The sequence below is a fragment of the Harpia harpyja genome, chromosome 2, assembly GCF_026419915.1.
Source record: "Harpia harpyja isolate bHarHar1 chromosome 2, bHarHar1 primary haplotype, whole genome shotgun sequence".
Classification (NCBI taxonomy): domain Eukaryota; kingdom Metazoa; phylum Chordata; class Aves; order Accipitriformes; family Accipitridae; genus Harpia; species Harpia harpyja.
Window position 1 is genome coordinate 4666622 of NC_068941.1, and position 20465 is coordinate 4687086.

The 20465-nt window shown below is 40.3% G+C and overlaps 1 protein-coding gene across 1 annotated transcript in view; it reads right to left on the reverse strand.

The window, feature by feature from the left end:
• NDST4 (N-deacetylase and N-sulfotransferase 4) overlaps positions 1-20465 on the reverse strand; it is a 101621-nt gene that overhangs the window by 24460 nt on the left and 56696 nt on the right. The window contains exons 5-6 of the mRNA XM_052813955.1: positions 15883-16068; positions 14043-14171 (exon numbers count right to left, since the gene is read on the reverse strand). Coding sequence (XP_052669915.1) covers positions 14043-14171; positions 15883-16068 — 315 coding nt within the window. The remainder of the gene's footprint in view (positions 1-14042; positions 14172-15882; positions 16069-20465) is intronic.

The window sequence follows — 20465 nt, forward strand, 5'->3', positions numbered from 1 at the left end:
TCAGTCGTGTTCTTCATGCAGGAGAGTGGGCTGGGGCATCCAGGCGAGAGTTGTGAGTGACATGAAAACCCACTGGTTAAATGAAGTGCTGCGTTGGATGTGGAGGAAAATATTTTACTCCCCATTGCACACGTGTATAGGGAGATGACAGGTGATAGCTGGGTGCTCAGGCTGGAGCCATGACCATCAACCAGCCTGCAGGCTTTGCTGCTTCTCCCCTCACTAAGTTTTCCCACTGCTTGGCCTTATTTCTAGGGAAGGGTCAGCTTTGCTCTCTTATTTGTGCACGCTAGTTCATAAATGCCTGATGTCTAATTAAACAATGACGTGTTTTAGTAGCATGTAGATATTGCAGATAATCCGGGAGGGATCACTTTTTAGCATAGATTAAATATCTTTGCAGCAAAACTAATTACTTTTCCAGAATTTCCAAAATATCTTATGGGGCCTCTTACTTGTGTGAGTGGAAAACAGTCAGAAAATTTCTTCTGGTTTAACTTTTATTTTAATGGAAATTAACAGCGCTCTCATTACTTTGAAGAAATCTAAATATGACGCTTGTGTTTGAAGAAATATTAAACCTTAGGTAGGTAGACCGCAGAGAGTATGAGGCGGTATAACTGAGAGAGTTTGCTCTACACATGTAGTACCTGCATGCCTGCGATTCCTGGAGAAGAGGAGGAGACTCTGCCACTCAGGAATCTGTGTAAACAACTAGACAGCATTCAACCAGGGGAGCCAGCAGTGGCCAGGCTGCCAAACAGCTAATAACAGTGGTAATGAATATTTATGAATGCTGCATTTGAGCCAAGCTGTGTGCTTGACTCTAGTTTCTCTGCGTACACGCTGCGGGTCACCTGGGAACGCTCCGTCAAATTTCTTTCACCTACAATGACCTGGGATTAAATTTTGTCATCTCACAGCTTGGAGATGTCCCCTGGCTACTCTGGCAGGTTCTAGAGAAGGCAATATTTCTAGGCAGGATGAAACTAGTCCTGAAGTAAACGGGGACTTTAAGGTTGGCAGACTGGGCACCTTAAGAAACAAAGCATTTGCTTTAGCACTGCAGGTGCATAATGTATCGCTTGGGGGCCTGTTGATGTTAATATCCATAGAGGAAGCATGATATTTCACAGATCACAGTTCAATACAGCAGCCAAAGACGTAAGCTGCTCTATTCTCTTCAATAGGACATCAGTAAATTCAATAGTAGCCTGACCCTGTGGCAGTGCTGGGTTTTTTTCTTTTTTTTTTTTTTTGTTTTTTTAACTGCATCTTCAGTCATTTTTCTCTCTATTGACCCTTCCAATTAATGAGTTAAAACATAATCCTCTGAGCTGGCTGAACTTTGGGAGAAATGTGCTCACATATCTGTTAATGGCAAATAATGGTCAAAATGATTATTAGTTTGGATAAGAGTCCATAAATGACCGTTTCTTTGACATTTCACTTTATAGATATACTTAAATAAGATCTGGTTCTAACTGTGTTTCGAACGATGGAATGAATTATGTCTATTATCATTAATGTGGCACTTGATAGTCTCCAGGTAGAGGAAGGGAAAGTCTCTCAGAGCAATATTGACATTCCCTCTGGAAATTACTGCCCAGGACCCTGCAGAGCACGGAGTTGTAGAACAACCGTAAATCATCCTGTTTAAACTGACCCCCCTTATAAACACTGAATAAGAGTTTTCATCAGGATACTTTCTTTCAAACTGCGAAGAAAGAAATGCCAGGCAAGTTGATATAGATTGGAGATGCAGGAAATTTATCATTTGTTTTTATAACTGTTCTACTGTCATGTTGCTATTCTAGCAGTTTTATGAAGAGCTGACTGCTCTATGTTATAGAATATTCATAAATGATGATTAATTAATCCATTTTGGTGGCCTACTCCGAGCAAACAAACCTCAGAGTTAATTTAATTCTCCACTCTTGGTTTCAGAGGAAAAAAAATACAGCGTTTTCAGTTCACTAGAGGATATAATATTCTCAAATCAGCCACTTTCCAATTAATTTTGAATGGCGAACACAGCAAGGAAATTTTGTTCTTGTCCATTTACTTCTATTAAGGATTCATTTTCGAAAATCAGAGAATTCTGCGTCAGCTCGTTTTTACCTTAAAGGCTTGCTCCTGACACTTTAATAAATTATCGTATGGTGTGTGCTTGAAGGTAACAGATTCTTTTTCTCTTTACCCAATAACCCTCTTGTTGACACACAGTCATTTGTTACTGTTTCTGCCATCACCTAACTTGCTGGGAAGTAATTCTGATAAAGTACCAAAACACATGGTGTGGAGTATCAGCTCAGTATAAGAAAGAAAGAAAGGAGATGTGTTATCCTTGAAATACTTTCTTCATGCTCTGAGTTTCAAGCTAATTATTTTCTAAATATGCTGCTGAAGGCTTGAGCTTCCATGGGATAATATTTTCCTATACCAGCTCTTTGCAGCTGGGGTAGCCATGTGGGAGGAACGAAAAAAGAATGATTTACAAAGGGGAAAAAAGATTCAAAAGCCTGAGCAAGGTTGGAGTGGATTTAATCATACACCTGGAGTTGGAAGATAAAAGTGGCTTCAACTTTTACGTTTGTATAATAATATCATGTTATCAGTGCTTACAGGATTTCTAGTTGCAGAAGGAACTATCTTTAGGGGAAGGGGTGATTGTGCTGTAGATCCAGGCACTTTTGCAGCGTGCTATCTTTCAAAACAAATGTACGTCGGTTGTACTGAACCTTAATGTGTGCCGTGGCAGGAAGAAAACAGAAGTGTTTACGATGCTGAACGTGCATGGGATGTAAATATTTTTCTAAATAAAGAAGAGGTGCTACCATCTCCTCAGGCAAAAGCTAATGACTATGTCCTGCAGTGACGCTGCCTGCCCAGGCAGCTCTGGCCGGGATGCCCCTGGGATGGCAACCCCGTGGTCCTCCTTACAGGGACGAGTGTCTGGCCACTCTCTTGTGCTTCACTCTAACATTCACTTAATGCAGTAAAATGGTTCTTTACATTGTCCTGGCAGGTTAATGAGCCCCTGTACAAAGAATCATAAGGCCCAGCTCTCCCCCTTTTTTTCATTTGATTTGGTATGGTTTTGACCATTAAGACAAATTCTGACATAGCTGGTTAATAACAAAATTCCCTTTTTAATTTGGTAGAATGATCATATCCCTCTCGTCGTGTTGGAGAAGGACATGCCTGTCCCTGTAGGCAGTAGCCTGCTAATTATGGCTCAAGGGGTATTGACATTTTTGTAGCGGGGAGGTCGCTTGCTTTCTTTTTCCCGTTCCTGAAATATGCTGAGATGCTCTGTTCACAGGCCCCTTAGTAGAACTGCATTATGAATTATTTTTGCATTGCAGCGTATTTCTTACAATGCCCAAGGTTATTTTTTATTCTTTCTACAGCTATGCTCAGAGAAACAAAGCAAATAAAAAGAAAAACATTATTAACACTCCAGATGTTTCATAATAACACTCCCAAATCTCTTGTGGAAGGTATAAATTAACCCCTCTCTGCATTTACTTTTAATATTCTACAGCAATAACGTGTGCTTCTCATCTGTTTTTGTGATGAGTGAGAGCAGGAAACAAGAACAAAATGTTCGAAGTATGGCACTTGCGGGACACGCAGAATCTAGATCTAACAGACTGGAAATGAACAATAACCCTTTAGTTACGGTGAGAATTTAAAAATGTAAATGCATTTAAGTGGCCTTCAAAATTAAAAGCATCCCATGACACTTACAAAGAATTTGCCTATTTCTGCAACGTGTGATCACGCCTTGTTCAAAGTTAGAATAATAATGTACCTTATTATGGACTGTCTGTAGCTTCTCCTGAGTTGAGTTCAAAGTTACCTTTCAATCAGAAGTCTGATTTCACTCCTGACAACCAAATTCCCGCAAAAGAAGCTAATCTTCCTGAAATTCATATGCCACATTTCATCGCGGGTTAAAGCTGCTTAGGGATGTTTGACTGAAGTAGGAAGAGGAGTTTAAAAAAGTGTTTATCTTTTCCCTTTTTCTGCTATGTTTCCTTATTTTAACTTCAAAAATGGCTTAATCAGTCAGTTGGAAATATATCTTATTTTGTTGCCTTTGCGGACAAAAAACGTTTTGTGCACGGTATGCATGTGTCTCTAGATACTATGTGGTGATGCGGGTATAAATCTAGAGTAAAGAGATTTTTAAGAAAAAAAAAATATATAAAAATAAAATGCAGGAATGGTATGTGCAAGTTCTTTATGGTGGAACTATGAAAAGAAAACAGTGGGAGACTGAATTAAAACACCCTGCGAGAAGAAGGGGAAAGGAAGAGTTAGCCCAGCCAAGTTCATGCGTGTAACAAGGAGGTAAAGGAAGGAAGAATAGGAAATGAGAAGCATCTTGTGAATTAAGACACTGGATATAAGTAACAATCTGATCCTTGGTAGAGATCTTCAATTTAACCACCTCTCTAGGGATATCTGACCTTCTCGGTTCAGGCTACAGAAAAATCTTAACTCGCTGTGTTCAGCTGTGACCAGGAGAGACATGGGAATATCTTGAGATGGTGGGGGCCTCATATTAGGTTTCATTTTCTGCAAGCTTTTCCACTGTTTGAATGTGGCCAAAGTTTGGGTCATACTTCACAAGGAACTTTGCCATTGTGTGCACAGCAAGGTCTACAACTACTTTGGTTTCAGCGTTAACTTGACATTGTGTCTCGGAAGGGGTTGGTGGCTGCAGAGCTGCAATGGGGCTAGAGCAGAAAATAGGAAGGGCACTGCAGGAAAGGGGGTGGCAGTGTTAAGGGTTATCCATTAGCTTCTCGAGGTGAACAGATAATGAGAAAAACATGCACCGGACTGGCAAGTAAATCCAATTAACTGACTACTCAGCTGAGCAAGTGGATCTTGCTGGTTCCTCTCAAAGCCTGACGCACTGATTTTTGCTTTAGTGTTTGACTGAGGTGCCTTTTGTGCTGTCACTTGTTGGCTTAATAAAAAGCTCTCTGGTTTAAAGAGTTGGGGATTTTTTTGTGTTTTTTTTTTTTTAGGAGAAATTACTCTCTCGCTCTTGTTTGTAGGGGCGATAATATTTAGGGCTGTATTTATTAGCTTATCTTGGCTGTTAAACGTTTATGACTGTTATTTATCGTCTGTGAAGCAGGGGAGTAAAGGAGACGAACTAGAAAACAGATACTGGAAGACCTTGCGGATGCTGAAGATGTGATATATAGAACAATTTGTAAAAGCATGCTTTAAATATGTCAGAGCATTTCTCAGGAGACTGAATGAAGGGCAACGGTCAGAGAACATGGACTGAACCCACTTAGTTTTGAGCCTGACATTTGGAGGTGGAAAATCCTCCTTAAATTTAAACTCCAACTGAGTTCCCTAACTTTTCTTATGAGAAACCTGCTTTTTGCTGCTGAAGAGTATATCAGTTTGGGAAATGTATGTTATGAATGTGAGGGTTTTTTAATTATAAATTTTCATGGTTTACATTTTGAAGCAAAGCAAGGGATTTGCTCTTTTCATCCCATTTGCTTGCTCCACCTCATGCTCCGTGTTTGCTCATGATAGCAGATGATGTGCCCATGAGTGTGCCTTAGAAAAATACATTGGCACGTGACTGGTACGTCACAGCTTTCATACCAAAGCCCTGTTTCAAAAGAAAGAAGGTCACTTAATGCAGGTTGATTTTAATGCCAGTTAACTTGTCTTTCTCTACCGAGTATGTCAAAGACAGAAGTCCATGTGAAGTTGGTTAATGTTTGATTGGAAGGTATTAAAAAAAAACCCCAGGGACTGGGGCAAAGAAAAGGAATATGGTGCATCATTGGTGAAGTGAACAAAGAGGAGGGGGGATTTTACAGCTATGTTCTGTGAATGGATAAAGTTATTCTAAAGCACAATTAAGCTAAGTAAATAATGAGAAGTAGAATAAAAAAAATGCTGAAAATGACTGAAATGTTGAACTCCTTGAAATGCCATAGATTTTTTTTTTTTATAGTTATGTAACTCAATGAAGCAAACAAAAAAACCAAACCAACTTTGAAAGAACCTCAAAGCACTGCAAAAAGGTAGTAAAGAATTGGGGAGGCTTAGGAAGAGAGAAAAGGAAATGATGCTGTTTGAAATGGTTTAAGAAGTAAATAAATTAAAAAAAAGCCTTAGGTTGACTTTGTTTTTTCTGTTGAAGCAGTGGAATGCTGTACACCTGCAGAAAACCTAAATATTTTTTCCACAAGGGATGGGGTTGCTACAATGCTGGTCAGAACCAGAGAGTTTTCCATCACATTTATGTAGCTGGATAGTGTTATATTCAGATTAAGGACATGGTATTCTTCTTGTCTGATGCTCTCTGGTATTAAATTCCTGGCTTTGAAGATATGTCTTGAATAGCAACGTACTTTCTTGAGTAGTAATGTACTTCCTTGTTTTAAGATCTAAGTGCTGTCACAGCACGGTGGTAAGAATCTTAGTCTTGTGAAAAGTCTTATTTTACTATCAAAATTAGATTAGGCACAAAAACAGTTTTGTAAAACTTTTTTTACATTTATGATTGTTTGAAGTTTTAGATGTCTTTTTATTTTTTTTCTCTTCCCTTGCTTATTTCTACTGATTGTGGTGGTTTTGCTGTTTTATTTTCACCACTGACATGGAATTGCTGATGCTATGACTTTTAGGAGTTCTGTCCTAATTGGGATTTAGTCAATAACTGATTTTTGATCTTGTTTGTCAAACCACAAAGTAAATAACATTGATGATGATGATAACATAACACTGCTTGAACATCTAGCTTTGGTCTGGCAAGGGAGAAAAAAATCTTTTGGTTGAATGTTTCATTGCTTTTCTTGTACCAAATAGTAAAGGAAAACTCCAAGAGCACAGTAATGTCTCGTTTTCTGTCCCAAACTGTAGGTGTATTTCTTATTTGTAAATACATCTGAAGGTCCTTGTTATTGTTCTAAGTCTCCAAATGAATGAAACCCTTCAGAGAGGAGCTAGATTGATACATTTCAAGAGTTGTACTATTTAGGTTTATTTCAAATCCAGTCTGTTTGCTGAGACTTTTTCAGATAACTTTAATGAGCTTTGCCTTGAAGTGTTTATGCAAAGAATAAGTACCCCAAACTCTGGACTTGAGCAGCCTTCTGCATTAGCTGGATCCTGGAAAGATCTGGCTGAGATTCTTGTAACCCTCATTAAAACTCAGAAGAAAGTTGGTTTGATTTCTGTCTGTCTTGGTGGAATTTATCCCTCCTCTGCATCCTACTAAATCATCTCTGCCAGACATGACTCATCTTTAGGTTTCATAAATTAGAAAGTGAAAATATCTCTCTGAGCCACAGAGTATTCAGTCGAAGCCATTGAAAAAAAAAAAAAATCCATTCGAAGATTCCCTTGACAATCTCTCTGCAAACTCTTTATCCTAATGCAATGTCACTTGGGCATTTTCTAATTTAACCATCTATGTGGTATTGCTTCATGGAAGTGCAAACATTTTTGGTATATGAGCTTAATATTTATTTGTAATACATTTGCTGAAATTGCTAACTCCAACCTGAGTAATGGATGGGGTTTCTGTAAACCACTTGCTTGTCAGGGCTCAGGAGGGGAAAAAAGAGGATTTGCCAGTTGCCTTCACTGGTGGCATGTGTTAAAGTTAGGAAAGGCTGGCAGATACTGAGTTCTGGCCTTTTTCAAGATTTAGTTGCAGGTTCCTTACCTCATGCAAAAACTTCATTATCTCGCACCTGCTCCCTGCTGAGGCCACTTTGTAAGCTTCTCACATGTGAAGTACATGGAATATATACTCACAGAAGAAATAGTGTTGCAGTCAATGTACTGCAATGTCAACGTTACTGCTCGCCATTATCATTGAGAATTGCAGTCTGACCCTAAATTAGTTGTAAATAAATTCTTCCTATCTGATACGTTATTGCTGTTTAGTAAATTTGCTTCCCCACATTTAATTATTCTTGAAATGTGCTTCAGTAATCAAGCTAATTGGAAAAAAAAGTATTTAATCAAAACTTGATTATTTAAGTTGTGTTCCTACTTCCACTTGTTTGGGGGGATGGGATAAAAGATTATAAATTAATGTTGTAACAGCCTAAGGAAACATGAACTTCTCTGTGCTATCTTTTACAACCCATCTTCACTGCTGAAATCCTGTTAAAAACACAACTACAAATCCAGTTACTGTTTTGTGCCTGGAAACCCTGGTCTACATCATCCAGGCGAGGCATTTTACGGAACAAAGCAGAATCGTAGTGCAGGTGCCGTGCCCGCGCAATGAAAAGAACCATGATCTACTACTTGTTTTTTAACTCTGCTGGGGGCTGTTTCAGTTAGATGTGATTGATCTGTTCAATGTATCGATGCCAATGCAGAAAGAGCATTAGTCGGTGGTTATAGGGTTGAAAAGCAGGCAGTAGTCCTCCTGGAAGCCGGCATTGATGTTGACTTTGGTTCTGTTGTGCTTGGGCTGCTATTCATGCTAAAGTTTATACATCTACTTATCGTGCATCTGTGTCTCTTCACCACTTATTCACAGACTTTCAGGTTTCTGTTTCTTTGCCCCTGACATCTTAAGCTAGAAGACCAGAAATAGCTGACACTTAGTTTGTTTTTAGACAGCTAAAGAGCTGTAATCCACGGCAAAAGGTGGTGTTGTGCTGATTTTAATCAAGGCTCTGTGATTATTTCTAAAATTTGAAACAGACTAAAAAAGACTGTCTTGAAGTGTGTGCGTGTGGGAAACCTGTAGTAATTCTATTTACCGGAGGGTAAAATATGACTTTTCACTTCTGGAAGCCTTGCCTTAAACTAACTGTGGACATGAACTGAACTATTCTCAGCTGCACTCTTGTCCTCCCTAAGTAGTGAATATATATGTTAGTGTAAAGCGGCAACCGTTGGACTGGTAAGATGAAGCAAGGAAGCTGGTAAATCCAGCAAGGAGGCTGGTGCTGCGTGGTGAAGGGAAAGAGGGGCCAAACTGCAGTACATCTTTGTACTTTTTTAGCTGGTGTTGTTAGTCTACTTCTTAATAAGCAATAGATTCACCTACACGTCTCTTCAACAAGGCAAACTGAAAGTGAGAGAAGTTGTTTGGTTTTAGTGCTCCAACAGCTTTGGTCATTTCTGTGCGGCGGTAGAAGACGCCTTACAGCAGTGATGCTTTGTGTGTAGGCGGGGGTATGAGATGTGGAGCGTGCTGCTCCTCTGTATCCGCTCATGGAGTAAGCTCATGCCTGCATCGCTCCCACCACATCGCGTTTCTGCACATATGGCTCAAAAATAGAACGCTTCTTTTGTACGTCTGTTTTTTAAGTGTCTGAAATAGTGCAAGAACTATGTTGTTGCTTTAGAGGGATGTACGACACCGGTAATGCGTGTTGCATAGTGAAGGACATAGAGCAAAAGAGTGGGGAGATATGAGGATTGAAAGTCTGCTGCGAATGGTGTTGAGGTTGACAGAGAGCCAAAGCCAATGCATCCTTGTCCGGACTGGTTTTTGAGACCGCTCCCTAAAGTAAACCACCCTCAAAACCCAGGTCCAGGGTTTTGATTTGGAGGAAAATTGGTGGCTGCCTCCAAAAGAGAAGCCAGGAGCGAACAGGCACTTGTGCAATGTGTGGGAGACCAGCCCTTAGCGTAGCTGCTTTGGGTAGATGTCATTGAACTGCACAGCTCATTTTATTTTTGGTTGAAAAAGTATATTAGCAACTACTTATGGGTTGGTTTGTTTTTACGGGGAAAGCATCTAGATTTTCGATCATCTAAAGCTAAAATGTTGTTATAGATCACATCTAACTTGGAATTGTTGCCTAACTATTGTTAGGGTCATCTACAGAAACATACCAATGTAAAAACTGGCAAAGGGAACAAAAAAACCCCACAGAAATGAGACAAGCAACAACCACAAACTTGCTCAGAAACTCTCTCCTAACTTTTAGCCTACTTGATGATCAAGAAGGCACCTCATAAAATGATAACAAAATGATTGTCTGCTGTAGTTGTAGAAAGGACTCTGTGAAACCAGATATTCCTCTTTTTGGTTTGGTTTTTTTTTTGTTGTTGTTGTTGCCCCTGTGCTTTTCGAACCAGGTGGGGGTAGTGAACGACACTGCACCGCAGGGCAGATAACTAGCTGCATAAGGAGATTTCTAACCCAGTCTTGGACTCTGGAATATGATCTTTTATGGTAATAACACACATAATTTGTATGTCACTTCAGTTGTCATGGTAGCCTGGCAGGGCTGTGAGAGTGCACATGCACACATTCTCTTTCTGCAAGCAGAAATAGTTTTATACCATCTTCACCCTCCAGAAGAGCACACTGCCCCTGCGGAGGGGTTTCCCTTTCCCCTTGCTGTACGCACGTAACTCACACTAATGCTGGTGGCAATTGCACACACCCGCTTGAGACCAGAGCCCGGCGAGCAGACTTGTGCAACCATGTGGCAGTAGAATTTATACGAGCTACTCTATTTCTGCGAATCTCCTCCACACCAGGAAAGAGTCTGGCCAGTGTTTTTAAAGAGTAAAAGAAAAATATTTTTAAACAATGTGAAGAATGCAAAAATAAACAATGGTACAGGCAATCTCTTTCCTGCAAAACTTGAAGTAGGCTAGCTGGAATGATGTGTAAAGCAGCCCACGTGCTGGGGGGGATGGTGCATTCTGGTTAGGATTTTATTGTATGGATATGGTTTCTGTCCACGGACTGCATTAGGCATCTCATTCAGTATGACTCAATAACAACAACAAAATTTTAAATTATGATTTTGAAAAAGCCTTTACATTCCAAACAGTTGTTCTTTTCCATAATCCATTTGGAGAGCACACCCTGGTTTACACTGGACTGCTTGCGGTAAACCCCTGAATTGTGCTCGTGGTAAAGCCCTGAACTGCACAGGTTGATATTCAAATACTAAGGAAGCTTATAAGTTAGTAGATGTATTTGAAAATCCTCTAGGATATAAGACGGGAAGTCCCTTGTTGCTATTCCAGTTTGCACTGCTGCCAGATTGGAGAACACAGCACATTCAAAGCATGTTTTTTTTATTCAACTGAATTTGCGATTGGCCAGTGGAATAGGCTCTCTATTGATCCTTTTCAGAAGCTACCATAGATTTTTGGATATTAATCTATAAACTTTTTCAAATTAACCACGAAAACACTACACCTTCTCTTACACTGAATAAAAGAAAGGTCTTCCCATTTGTTCATTTGTGTGCTGTCCAAACTTGGTATTTAAAAAAAGAAAAAAGGGTGTATGAGTAGAGATGACTTTGTTTCCTACTCACACCAGTTTCGTTCTGAGATAAGGCTAGATTTTGCTTTTACTGTTGTCAGTGCATATTTCATAGGGTAGTGTACCAACCTGACTTGAATGATGGTGGGGTTTTGTGGTATATCTTACTTCAGCTCACAGATGATTAAATTATATTTCTTCCTGTCTGAATAAGCACTTATATTGGAACAGATTCATACTTAACTCGGAGTTAGGGAAGTGCATGTCAGTATTTCACTTGTGTCGCTTAGCTCAGTAAAATACCAGTTTTGATGAGGTAAAGATAGAAAATCATAAAAGTGGGAGGGGGGAATCAAACATTAACAGTATAGAAGAGCTGTTCTTTTCAAATACCACCCAATAATATATATTGCACTCTCAAGTTAATGGAACATAGCTTGGTCAAAACAATGACTTCATGTACAGAAGAAAATCAAAGAAAATCTTCACTCCCCCCCCACCTTTTTGTTGGAAGACGGTCTTCTCCGTCATGAACATGACAAATGCATGATTAAATCTGGAATGCTTTGCCTGCCATTACATATTGCCTTCCTAGGAAAGGTCCTGTCTCTGCTGCATCACTCCTGAAACCTAAAAGACAGACGGTGGCACAGTTTCTCTCAAGAATTCTTTGTGTCACGCTCAGCAAGGCACCAAGAGCACCCGTCTGTGCTGCAGGACCTGTCTAGGGAGAAATTTGGCCGTTTCTTGGGGAAGCAATTGGACCCGGCTTGGGGAAACCTCCCGCAGGGCTGGTGCAAGCAGCTGGGGATGTTAGAACTCCCAGAAGGAAGATGCTCTGGCACCTCTGAGGTTGGTCCTGCTTGGGAGCTGCCTGGAAAGTCCAGGCTAATGAATTATGGAGAGTGTAATAAATGGTGGCATAGGCCTGTCTGATTCCATTCAAAGTTCAATAATAGCCTTTAAAATAATTTTTAGACTAATTGAAGAGCTACTCTTCCCCATAGCCTCAGCCTGTCTTTGGAAAGAACGTTTGGATGCAATCGTTTAAAAGATCCAAAGGCTGAAATTTCTAATGAGCACCTGTGAGCTTGTGCCTTCTTGCTTATTTGCTGTCAGTAAGAAAGAAAAACCTGCAACTAGGGAAAAAATGAGTTGTAGGGGAGGAAGTCAGGGTGGCCCGAGCATGCTCACAGGCTTGGACACGGTGATCGACTGAGGAATTTGGGCTATTCTAAGCATCTCTCCTGAGTAAGAACATTGCTACAGACTGCTGCACTGCCTAAATCTGAGGAAATCTTCAGGTAAGTGAAAGATGCACAGGTTATTGATCAAAGTACGATAAAGCTAAGGATAAATTCCAGTAGCATCCCAAGACAGTGATAAGCCAAGTTACACCTAAGGAAACCATGGGAAGAAAAGCCAGCCTGAGAGAACTGCAGGTAAAGGTAAAGAACAGGGATATTTTTTATTCTCAAATTCGGTGTCACATGTATCGTACAGAAAAATTCCTAATAGAAATGTCCCATTTCTTTAAACCCACTGAATCTTTGACTCGGACACCAACTTAGCTCCCCAGCCAAAATTTTTACCTACAAGCATCTAATTATATAATACTAAAATCTGTATTTAGGTCTTTAAATAATTGAAGTGACCTGGATTTGAGACTTAGCTCCACCTGAAGTTTCTTTACCTCTGCAGAGAAGTCAATGAGTACTGCAATTTAAAACCACTGAAAATTAGGCCACCTGACAAGACATGAGACATTTATCTTGTGAGTAGTATAGCATGTTTGGGTGGAACAGTAAGAAGGGAGGACAATGGCAAAAAAATAATTGATATATGATTTTTTTTTTTTTTTTTTTGTTCTTGTCCTCCTTCATTCCACCTCTAGGCTGCTGTCTTAAATGGCACCGGTTTGTTGTTCACAGGCAAGAGAACTGTGACTTCAAAATATAGCATTTGCAGTCAGGTAGCTTTCCTCCTTGATCCTTGGTAAACCCAATCACTCCTATGCACCCACCTACATTGTGTTGTCATACGTGTGTGTGTGTACGTGTATATTAGCGTAGCGCAGTTCACACCGCTTTATTAGTTGAGAGACAAAATTGTGTAATAGCTCTGCAAATCTTTAAAGTCTGTGGCACTTTTGAGTAAACCATATATATGTGCGTTTATACATATGTAGGTGGTTTACATGTGCACACATACATACGTATATATAGTTTAAGGTTCATGTAATGCTGGCAGGGAAAAAGAAATGCAGCACTAAGCAAAGCAAAAATGTTCATTAGAAGGCTGTGTACTGCTTAGGGTAATTTTTAGCTGCACAAAACCTGTTTTCAAGAGCCAGTGGTGGGGGAATGACATCAGGTCTGAGCCCTGGGGTTTCCATTGAGCTATATCAGGAGTGCCTGAGGAGCCAAGCTCATGGAAAAAAGGAAAAGTGGAATAAGATCACACAGTTTTCTCTACCCTCACTGGTTTCTTTCCGTTTCAGTTAGACAAGTCAGCGCACACTTCTCTCACGGGGACCAGGCTTCAGGCTGGAAACAGTATGGAGCTCAAATGAATGCATTTTCTAGTAACTTGTTGCATACAGTTGTAGTTAGAAATTAGCAGAAGATGTTTTGCTCCTTTCCTCTTAAACTGCTTGTTACCTCTGAGCAAGTGGTCTTGATTTTTATTTCTCAAACAGGATCAAAGAAAACTGATCTCCTTCCCTCCCTCCCTCCTCCCCATTAGTCAGAGTGTCCAAAAAATAGCAAAAGAAGGTACCTACGGGATTCAGGAGAATGGTGAGGAAGAGTTCACCTCCTCGGATACTTTTGTCCAGCTCCTGAGGGCCCCCAGGATATTCCTTGTAAAAAATAGTATGAGTGAAAAGGCCACAGGTCTGTCGAGGGAGCACCTGAGAACAAAACAACAGCACTGTTGTGACATTAACTTCTTTCTGCAAACTTACCCTGGTGCAGCCACCCGAATCCCTCCAGTAACTCAAAGAAACAAAACTGTAACCCTTTCTGCCTCTGCGCTCTGGTGTTTTTATTTATGGGCTCCTTTGTGCCTTCTGTAGTCTTGTGGTAAGCAAGCACGGTCCTGCAGATGTGGAGATTTCCAGATGCCAGCTCCGAAAAGCTGCTACACACATGCGCTGAGCTTTTGTGCAGACCGTTTTATTCAGCTCATATGCTCATAGTAAGTGTTTGTTTCCTGGCATTTGGAAGAGGAAGAAAACAAAAAGCCAAACCTCTCTTCCCTTAGCAAGGTTGGTTTATTAGCAGATAAATAGCGCTTCCTGGCCATCTCCTCTATCTCAGGCAATTAATCTTACTGTTCTTGAGACACTGAACTGAATTTGTATTCAAGGCTGCGGACCACGAAAGACCTGTTGCTTCCTACTTTCCTCAGTCCTGAAAACCATACTGAGCCCCTCATGCCTGTTTGTGAATTGTTTACGGACTGGTGGGATGCTCGCATGAGACCAGCCTGAGGTCAGCTACCTCTCCCACCATAAATCAAGAGGCTGTGTGTCAGAAACAAGCCAGCTAGCAGGCGAGGGAAAACAAACTCATCTCGGACAACTAGATAGTTTAGTTACATCATTAGCTAAGTACAATCAAATGGCTCTGGTAAAGTAAGGACAACTGTCAGGGCTTATGGGGACTGCCTAATCCATGCAGAGATGTAATTCACCTGGGGAAAGCCTTTTGTTTCCCTCCAGTCATGTTTTTACTTTTACTCAGTTAAAACAACAAATAAAACCTGCATTCAGCAGAGGGTTTTAATACATGTGTCAATGCACTGCTGAATTTGAGTCTATTTCAATAGTAATTGGACTCTGTGCAGTAACTTCTTGGTTTTGATTAAGATGTTCCTTTTGTTTTGTTTAGGGGATCACAGTTTTGACTTCATATGCATAGGCAATATTCAAGTCAGCTGGGACTTCAAAGCATCCTGGGACCTGCCCTTAAAATATTTCTAACTTCACTTATGCATATTCAATTTTTGTGTTTCACCTATCCATAGGCTTGCAGCTGGCTGGTTAGACAGGCCAAATAATTTTATAAGTTATCCTGCCCTTGATGCGGTTCAAGTGTGTATGTGAGGAACCGTGTCTCTCCTCACACAAACGCATGGCCTGGAAGAGTCGGGCACGTGTCCGGTCCCTGGCTCCGAGAGTTTCAGAAGCAAAGCTCGGAACGAAACCTTGGCCTCAGAGAAGAGTCATCCCTGCTGGAGGAGATTACTTACACCTGCTCACCTTCCCAGGTGGTGGATTTCTAATCCTTTCATGCATAAAGATGAACCAGAGCTTGAAACATAGGTCTTAGGCAGTTTAATGAATTTCAAAGTATGCATTTATAACTCAGTTGATAGTTGATGGGACTACAAGTACTTTTAGTTTCTGAGGATTACATTTGCAGTTGCCTGAGTTTGTGTGACTTTTTTTTTTTTTTTTAAACTGGCTGCATAACAAATGCACTATTTTGGCACCCTTACAAAGCCTCGATCACAGAGAATTTTAATGATTGCTGTAAAACTTGAAGCATTTGGTAAAAATAGCATACTTTGGAGTCACTTAAAGTACTATCGCTATGAAGCATGGAAATGCAGTGTACCATGATGCCATTGTGGATGAAGCCCCGTCTGTACCGTGCAGGCTTCAGGTGTGGGTATTCTTCTGTGCTGGTCACTCGGATGTGCCAGACCTTCTTCCAGGCCTCGTACAGCTGGATGTGAACTGGGTAGACTCCGGAGTGGTGCGGAGCCACTGCGTACCCCATGCCAGTCGGTATGCCGTGCTCCTGCGACACAGCAGAGGGAGGAATATATTTAGGAACAGGAAAAGAACATGTAATTATTCAAAGCTTATTTTTCCTGCAGGCATCAGCATCGGAGCTGCTGTTGTCCTTGGACCGACTTGTATCTATTTGTATGTAGCACAAGCTAAAAATGGGGAAGAGATGAGGGGAACTGGAATTACAGTCTGATAACTGCAGAGTGATAAATAATCCTCTTGGATTATGTTGCGTTACTGTTACATGGAATAGATTTGCCTGCCTGTTCATTACAGATTGTGTGTATTTTAATATGCATCCTACCTGTTTGGTTCTTTTTAAAGGTAATCCGGTAAGCTGATGCTGCTTATTTACTAAGCTATCAAACAGCATTAGAGCAGTAAACAGATGGAAAAAATTGTTGTAGTGACATATGCGGGATTTTTATTTCCTATTTCTGGAATAAGAGCAAGATTCCTTCCTGATTTAGGAAAAAAAAAATATCCCCCATAGCTTCTGAATCTGCTTATATTTTCCATGGTATTAAGGTAGTAGCAGAAAAAGCTGGACTTTGACGGACATCTTTTTCATTTCATAAATATTTATTCAGCTCAGTTTCTATGAGGAAATATGTGTATTTACATGAATATAATCTATAGGTCATCTTGAAAATATCTTCTCATGGCCCAGTGAGGTAGTTAATGTGCAGGCAGAAGGAATTAAGGAAGAAGCTTAACTGCAAGTGTGCTGGGCATGTTCCCTTCACTGCTGATGCTCTCCTGCCTTTGTTTTGCTCCTCATCCCTCTCGCTTCCAGCTTAGCATGGGCTGTCTGTAAACCCCATCTGATGACGAGGCCTGATAACCACATCCATAGAGCGGGATATATTTAAAAGAGAGCAAATGATGCGAAGTGTAAGCTGTACATGTGAAAATGAGGTAATTAGTTTCATTGGTCTGAGTGACCATTCAGAAACGCATCCAGCGTTTATCATCAGCTACTGGCAGAAAGAAAAGCTGCGCTCTGCATCTTCTCCTGCTGAGGCTCATTTCCAGCAGGTCCAGTAAAAGCCCCGTTCAACTCTTCCATGGCATCTCCACGTTGCAAGGGTGTCCCGCCGCTGTGGCTCTCGCTGGATCCCTTCCCACGCTCTGGGTGTTTACTGAATTAATTTTGCTCCCCGTACTACAGGATACATCAGCTGTTTTCTGTTCATATAAAATTGATGTTCAGAGGGAAATGGCTAAAATGCGAGACAATTTTTTTTATGCCTTTTTGTCCTTTCTCTTGCCCACATTATCCAAGAACTGTTGATTACTTTAATTCCAGGAACAGCAGGTTCTGCTGGGCATCTTCAAGTACTTTGCAAAGAAAGGTTTTTGGTTCAGTGACAAAAATTAGGTTAAATCTGTAGGGAACACTTGTTCATACACCATATAATGCAACCACTTAAAATTATCCATTCGTTATCAGTAAAGATCTTAGGTTACTGGCTGATCTTGAAAAAAAGAAACCCAAACTCACTACTTTTGTAATTTACTAGAGCAAAATGTAATTTCTGCTTATTAATATTGTTACCTGCCTGAAAGGCTTAGTCAGTTTAAGGGTGAAATGAGGAGCAGTTCTATAATGAGAAGTGTTAAATCGCTCTTTTCTCTATTTTTTTCTTGCCATGAACATGTATAAAGGAAAAAGCTATGTCTAAAGGTTTGTGAAAAATCTGGCCATTTGTTACTCTGCTCGAGTAGTTTACCATGCTCACGCTGTCAAATACGCTGCGTTAACTTAAATATACTGTATTAACTTGAATCTACAAACCTTCACCAAACCTGTGTTAGGGAGCATACAGACACATAAATGTAAGGCAAATGTGTCCTGAGCTAGATAATGAATACTGCTCCAAATGATATGTCCGAAAGTAGGTATCTGGATGAATACATGCAAAATCCTGTTTATCTACTTACTAGTTGCTGCTGGTATTGCCATAGCAACAGAATGGTGAAATGGTAATCTGCCATTCACAAATAAAATAAGGCAGCTTTTCATGAGTTCTCAATATAAAAAGCTACTATGTAGTTCATCACACAAATACATGTCAGTCACTCAGATACCCAATATGACTTTAAGAAACAACTAACAAATAACCAGATTTTCTTTGGTCAGTTCTATGTTCAGTTTACTTGGGCAAATTAAATGTTGTATGTCCTCTTGTAGTGATCTCTGTTGCTCTGTTTCCTTTTTTCCTCTCATTTTGTTATTAAATTTTGTCTGGGATTGAGAACTAATGTCTTAAAGGAGGAGTATACATTTGAATCTAAGCTATTGGGCAAAATGGGAGATGCCTGTAGTGAGTATATTTCCTTCTACACTCAAAGGAACATAATCCTACAAGATTTTATTAGGTTATCTTTACATTCAAGACTTCAATTGATTTTTTAATTTCAAAATTTTTTCACAAATTTTGTGCATGTGTTTGTCTAGTTTGGAAATTTTCTGGACCTTTTTGGCACTGAGAACAGCAACATCCCGTGCCATTGCACGCTTAAGCTGGGACCCCAGAGCCATTAATTTGAACAGGTTAAATTTGTATTCTTATTTTACTTGTGCGTTAAAAGACTTTCAATTCTAATTTAAATGACAGTGTAAGCTGAAGCTGCAGCAGTGGATGAGTTCAGTATTAAAGGAGAATCACTGTTATAACCTGTGAGATGGGGGAAGATGATTAAAACAGTCATTGCATTTTTGGCAGAAAATTCCCTGAGCTGGTGCTACTTCCCATGCATTGGTTTGCACCATGGAGCGGGCTGGGAGCAGACCTTGTTTTAAGGGCTAGACCAGACTATAAGATGTTCTCCAGAAGCACACCTCGTGTCCTCCGGGCACCAGTGAGCAGGGGGTACGTGGATCGGTCTACCACCAGCTCAAAATAACCCTCTCTCTGATGCCTGCATGCGGCCAGCACATCTGGCCAGCAGCAGCCGCTTCGTGTGGCAGAGCGCAGGGAATCTGTCTCCTGCTTGTGGTGATGCACCCGCGCCAAAGCGACAGGAATTGGAAACTCGTAGAAACTGCCAAAGCAGCCTGGCTTGTCTGCACACCCTCCAAAGTTACCTTGCCCAGAGCCCGTGCGTGGGACAGGTACTTCTACGGGTGATCTGAAAGGCTGAAGCAATCTGCCAAGGCTGCTTATCTCTCTCAATTATCAGCTTCGGTCAAGCAAGAGAAGATTTGCTTGAAACTCCGAACCTCTTTCGACCTTCCTATTTGTACAGAAATGAGCTGTGTTTGCCATGAGTCAGCATGTGCTGTGTGTACTTATTCTGCATTCGCAAAAAACCCCTCAGCTAAAGGAAGGGCAGGTAATGCAGGATAAGCACCGCTCTCCAGAAGGAGGTATATTCTCAACAAGTAACTTGGCATTCCTATAGCAGTTTTTCTGTGAGCAGACGTTGGAAACTTGAATAAAAAACGTCGTATGGAAGATTGACTCTTTATAGTAGCAGGATCTTGTCCAACAGAAAACCCCCAGTTTTTGATGCACCAAATATTCCATGTCCTTGTTAAAATGCAGTAAGAAATAAAATGAAACAAAACCTAAAACTGTTATAACACAACTGGCATTCTGGTTCTTAAAGATCACTGGTGTTTTGTTTTACAGAAGCATCTAGTATTGGCTATTGTCAGAGAAAGAATAAAAAGGCAACCTTTTATTTTAATTTATTAAATCTAATGTCTACTGTAGATCTCATCATACTGTCAGTTGAACTGCAGGATTCCCTTCGGTGTAAAGACTTTTCTAGATGAAAAAGTTAACAGTACAACCTCAGATAAGTTTGCTAAACCTTTTGACTTTGTCCAACAGTAGGTGATAGAGTAAATGTAGTACTTTTTAAGATGTTACCTTCCAAAGTTAAAAGATTTATATAAGCTTTGCGTATTTTTAGTACTGCGATACATTTCTAACATTGCTGCACATGGGTGAGATTTCCTGTAAGATTATATGTTACTATGCCAGTTTAAAATACTTAGGTTTCTTTTATTTGGTAAACGAATCTGATACTTTCTTGCTTGTCTGCAGTCACAACAATATTGTGTTGCATTTTATCCTTTATGGACACATGATTTTTGTTCTCAAGGGTTACATTTCTAGATAATTTTTTTTGAATAAATATTTCAGCTTTCAATTACTTTTAGTTCAATTCTAACCTTCGAAAATCTGTTTAAAGGCTCTCTAGCTAGACAAGACTGTTCAGCGAACGAGAGGTGATTGTTACTGAGATATAGAGGCTCTGCGTGTTGGTATTTGCTCTCGCCATTGTTTTTTCATCTCCGTGGCGTGCTTCCTTGCCACGCGGCTATACAATGCGCCAAGCAGAGAGTACAAGGGGTCTTAACAAAGCGGGTTTTCGGGTGTCGGCATCAGA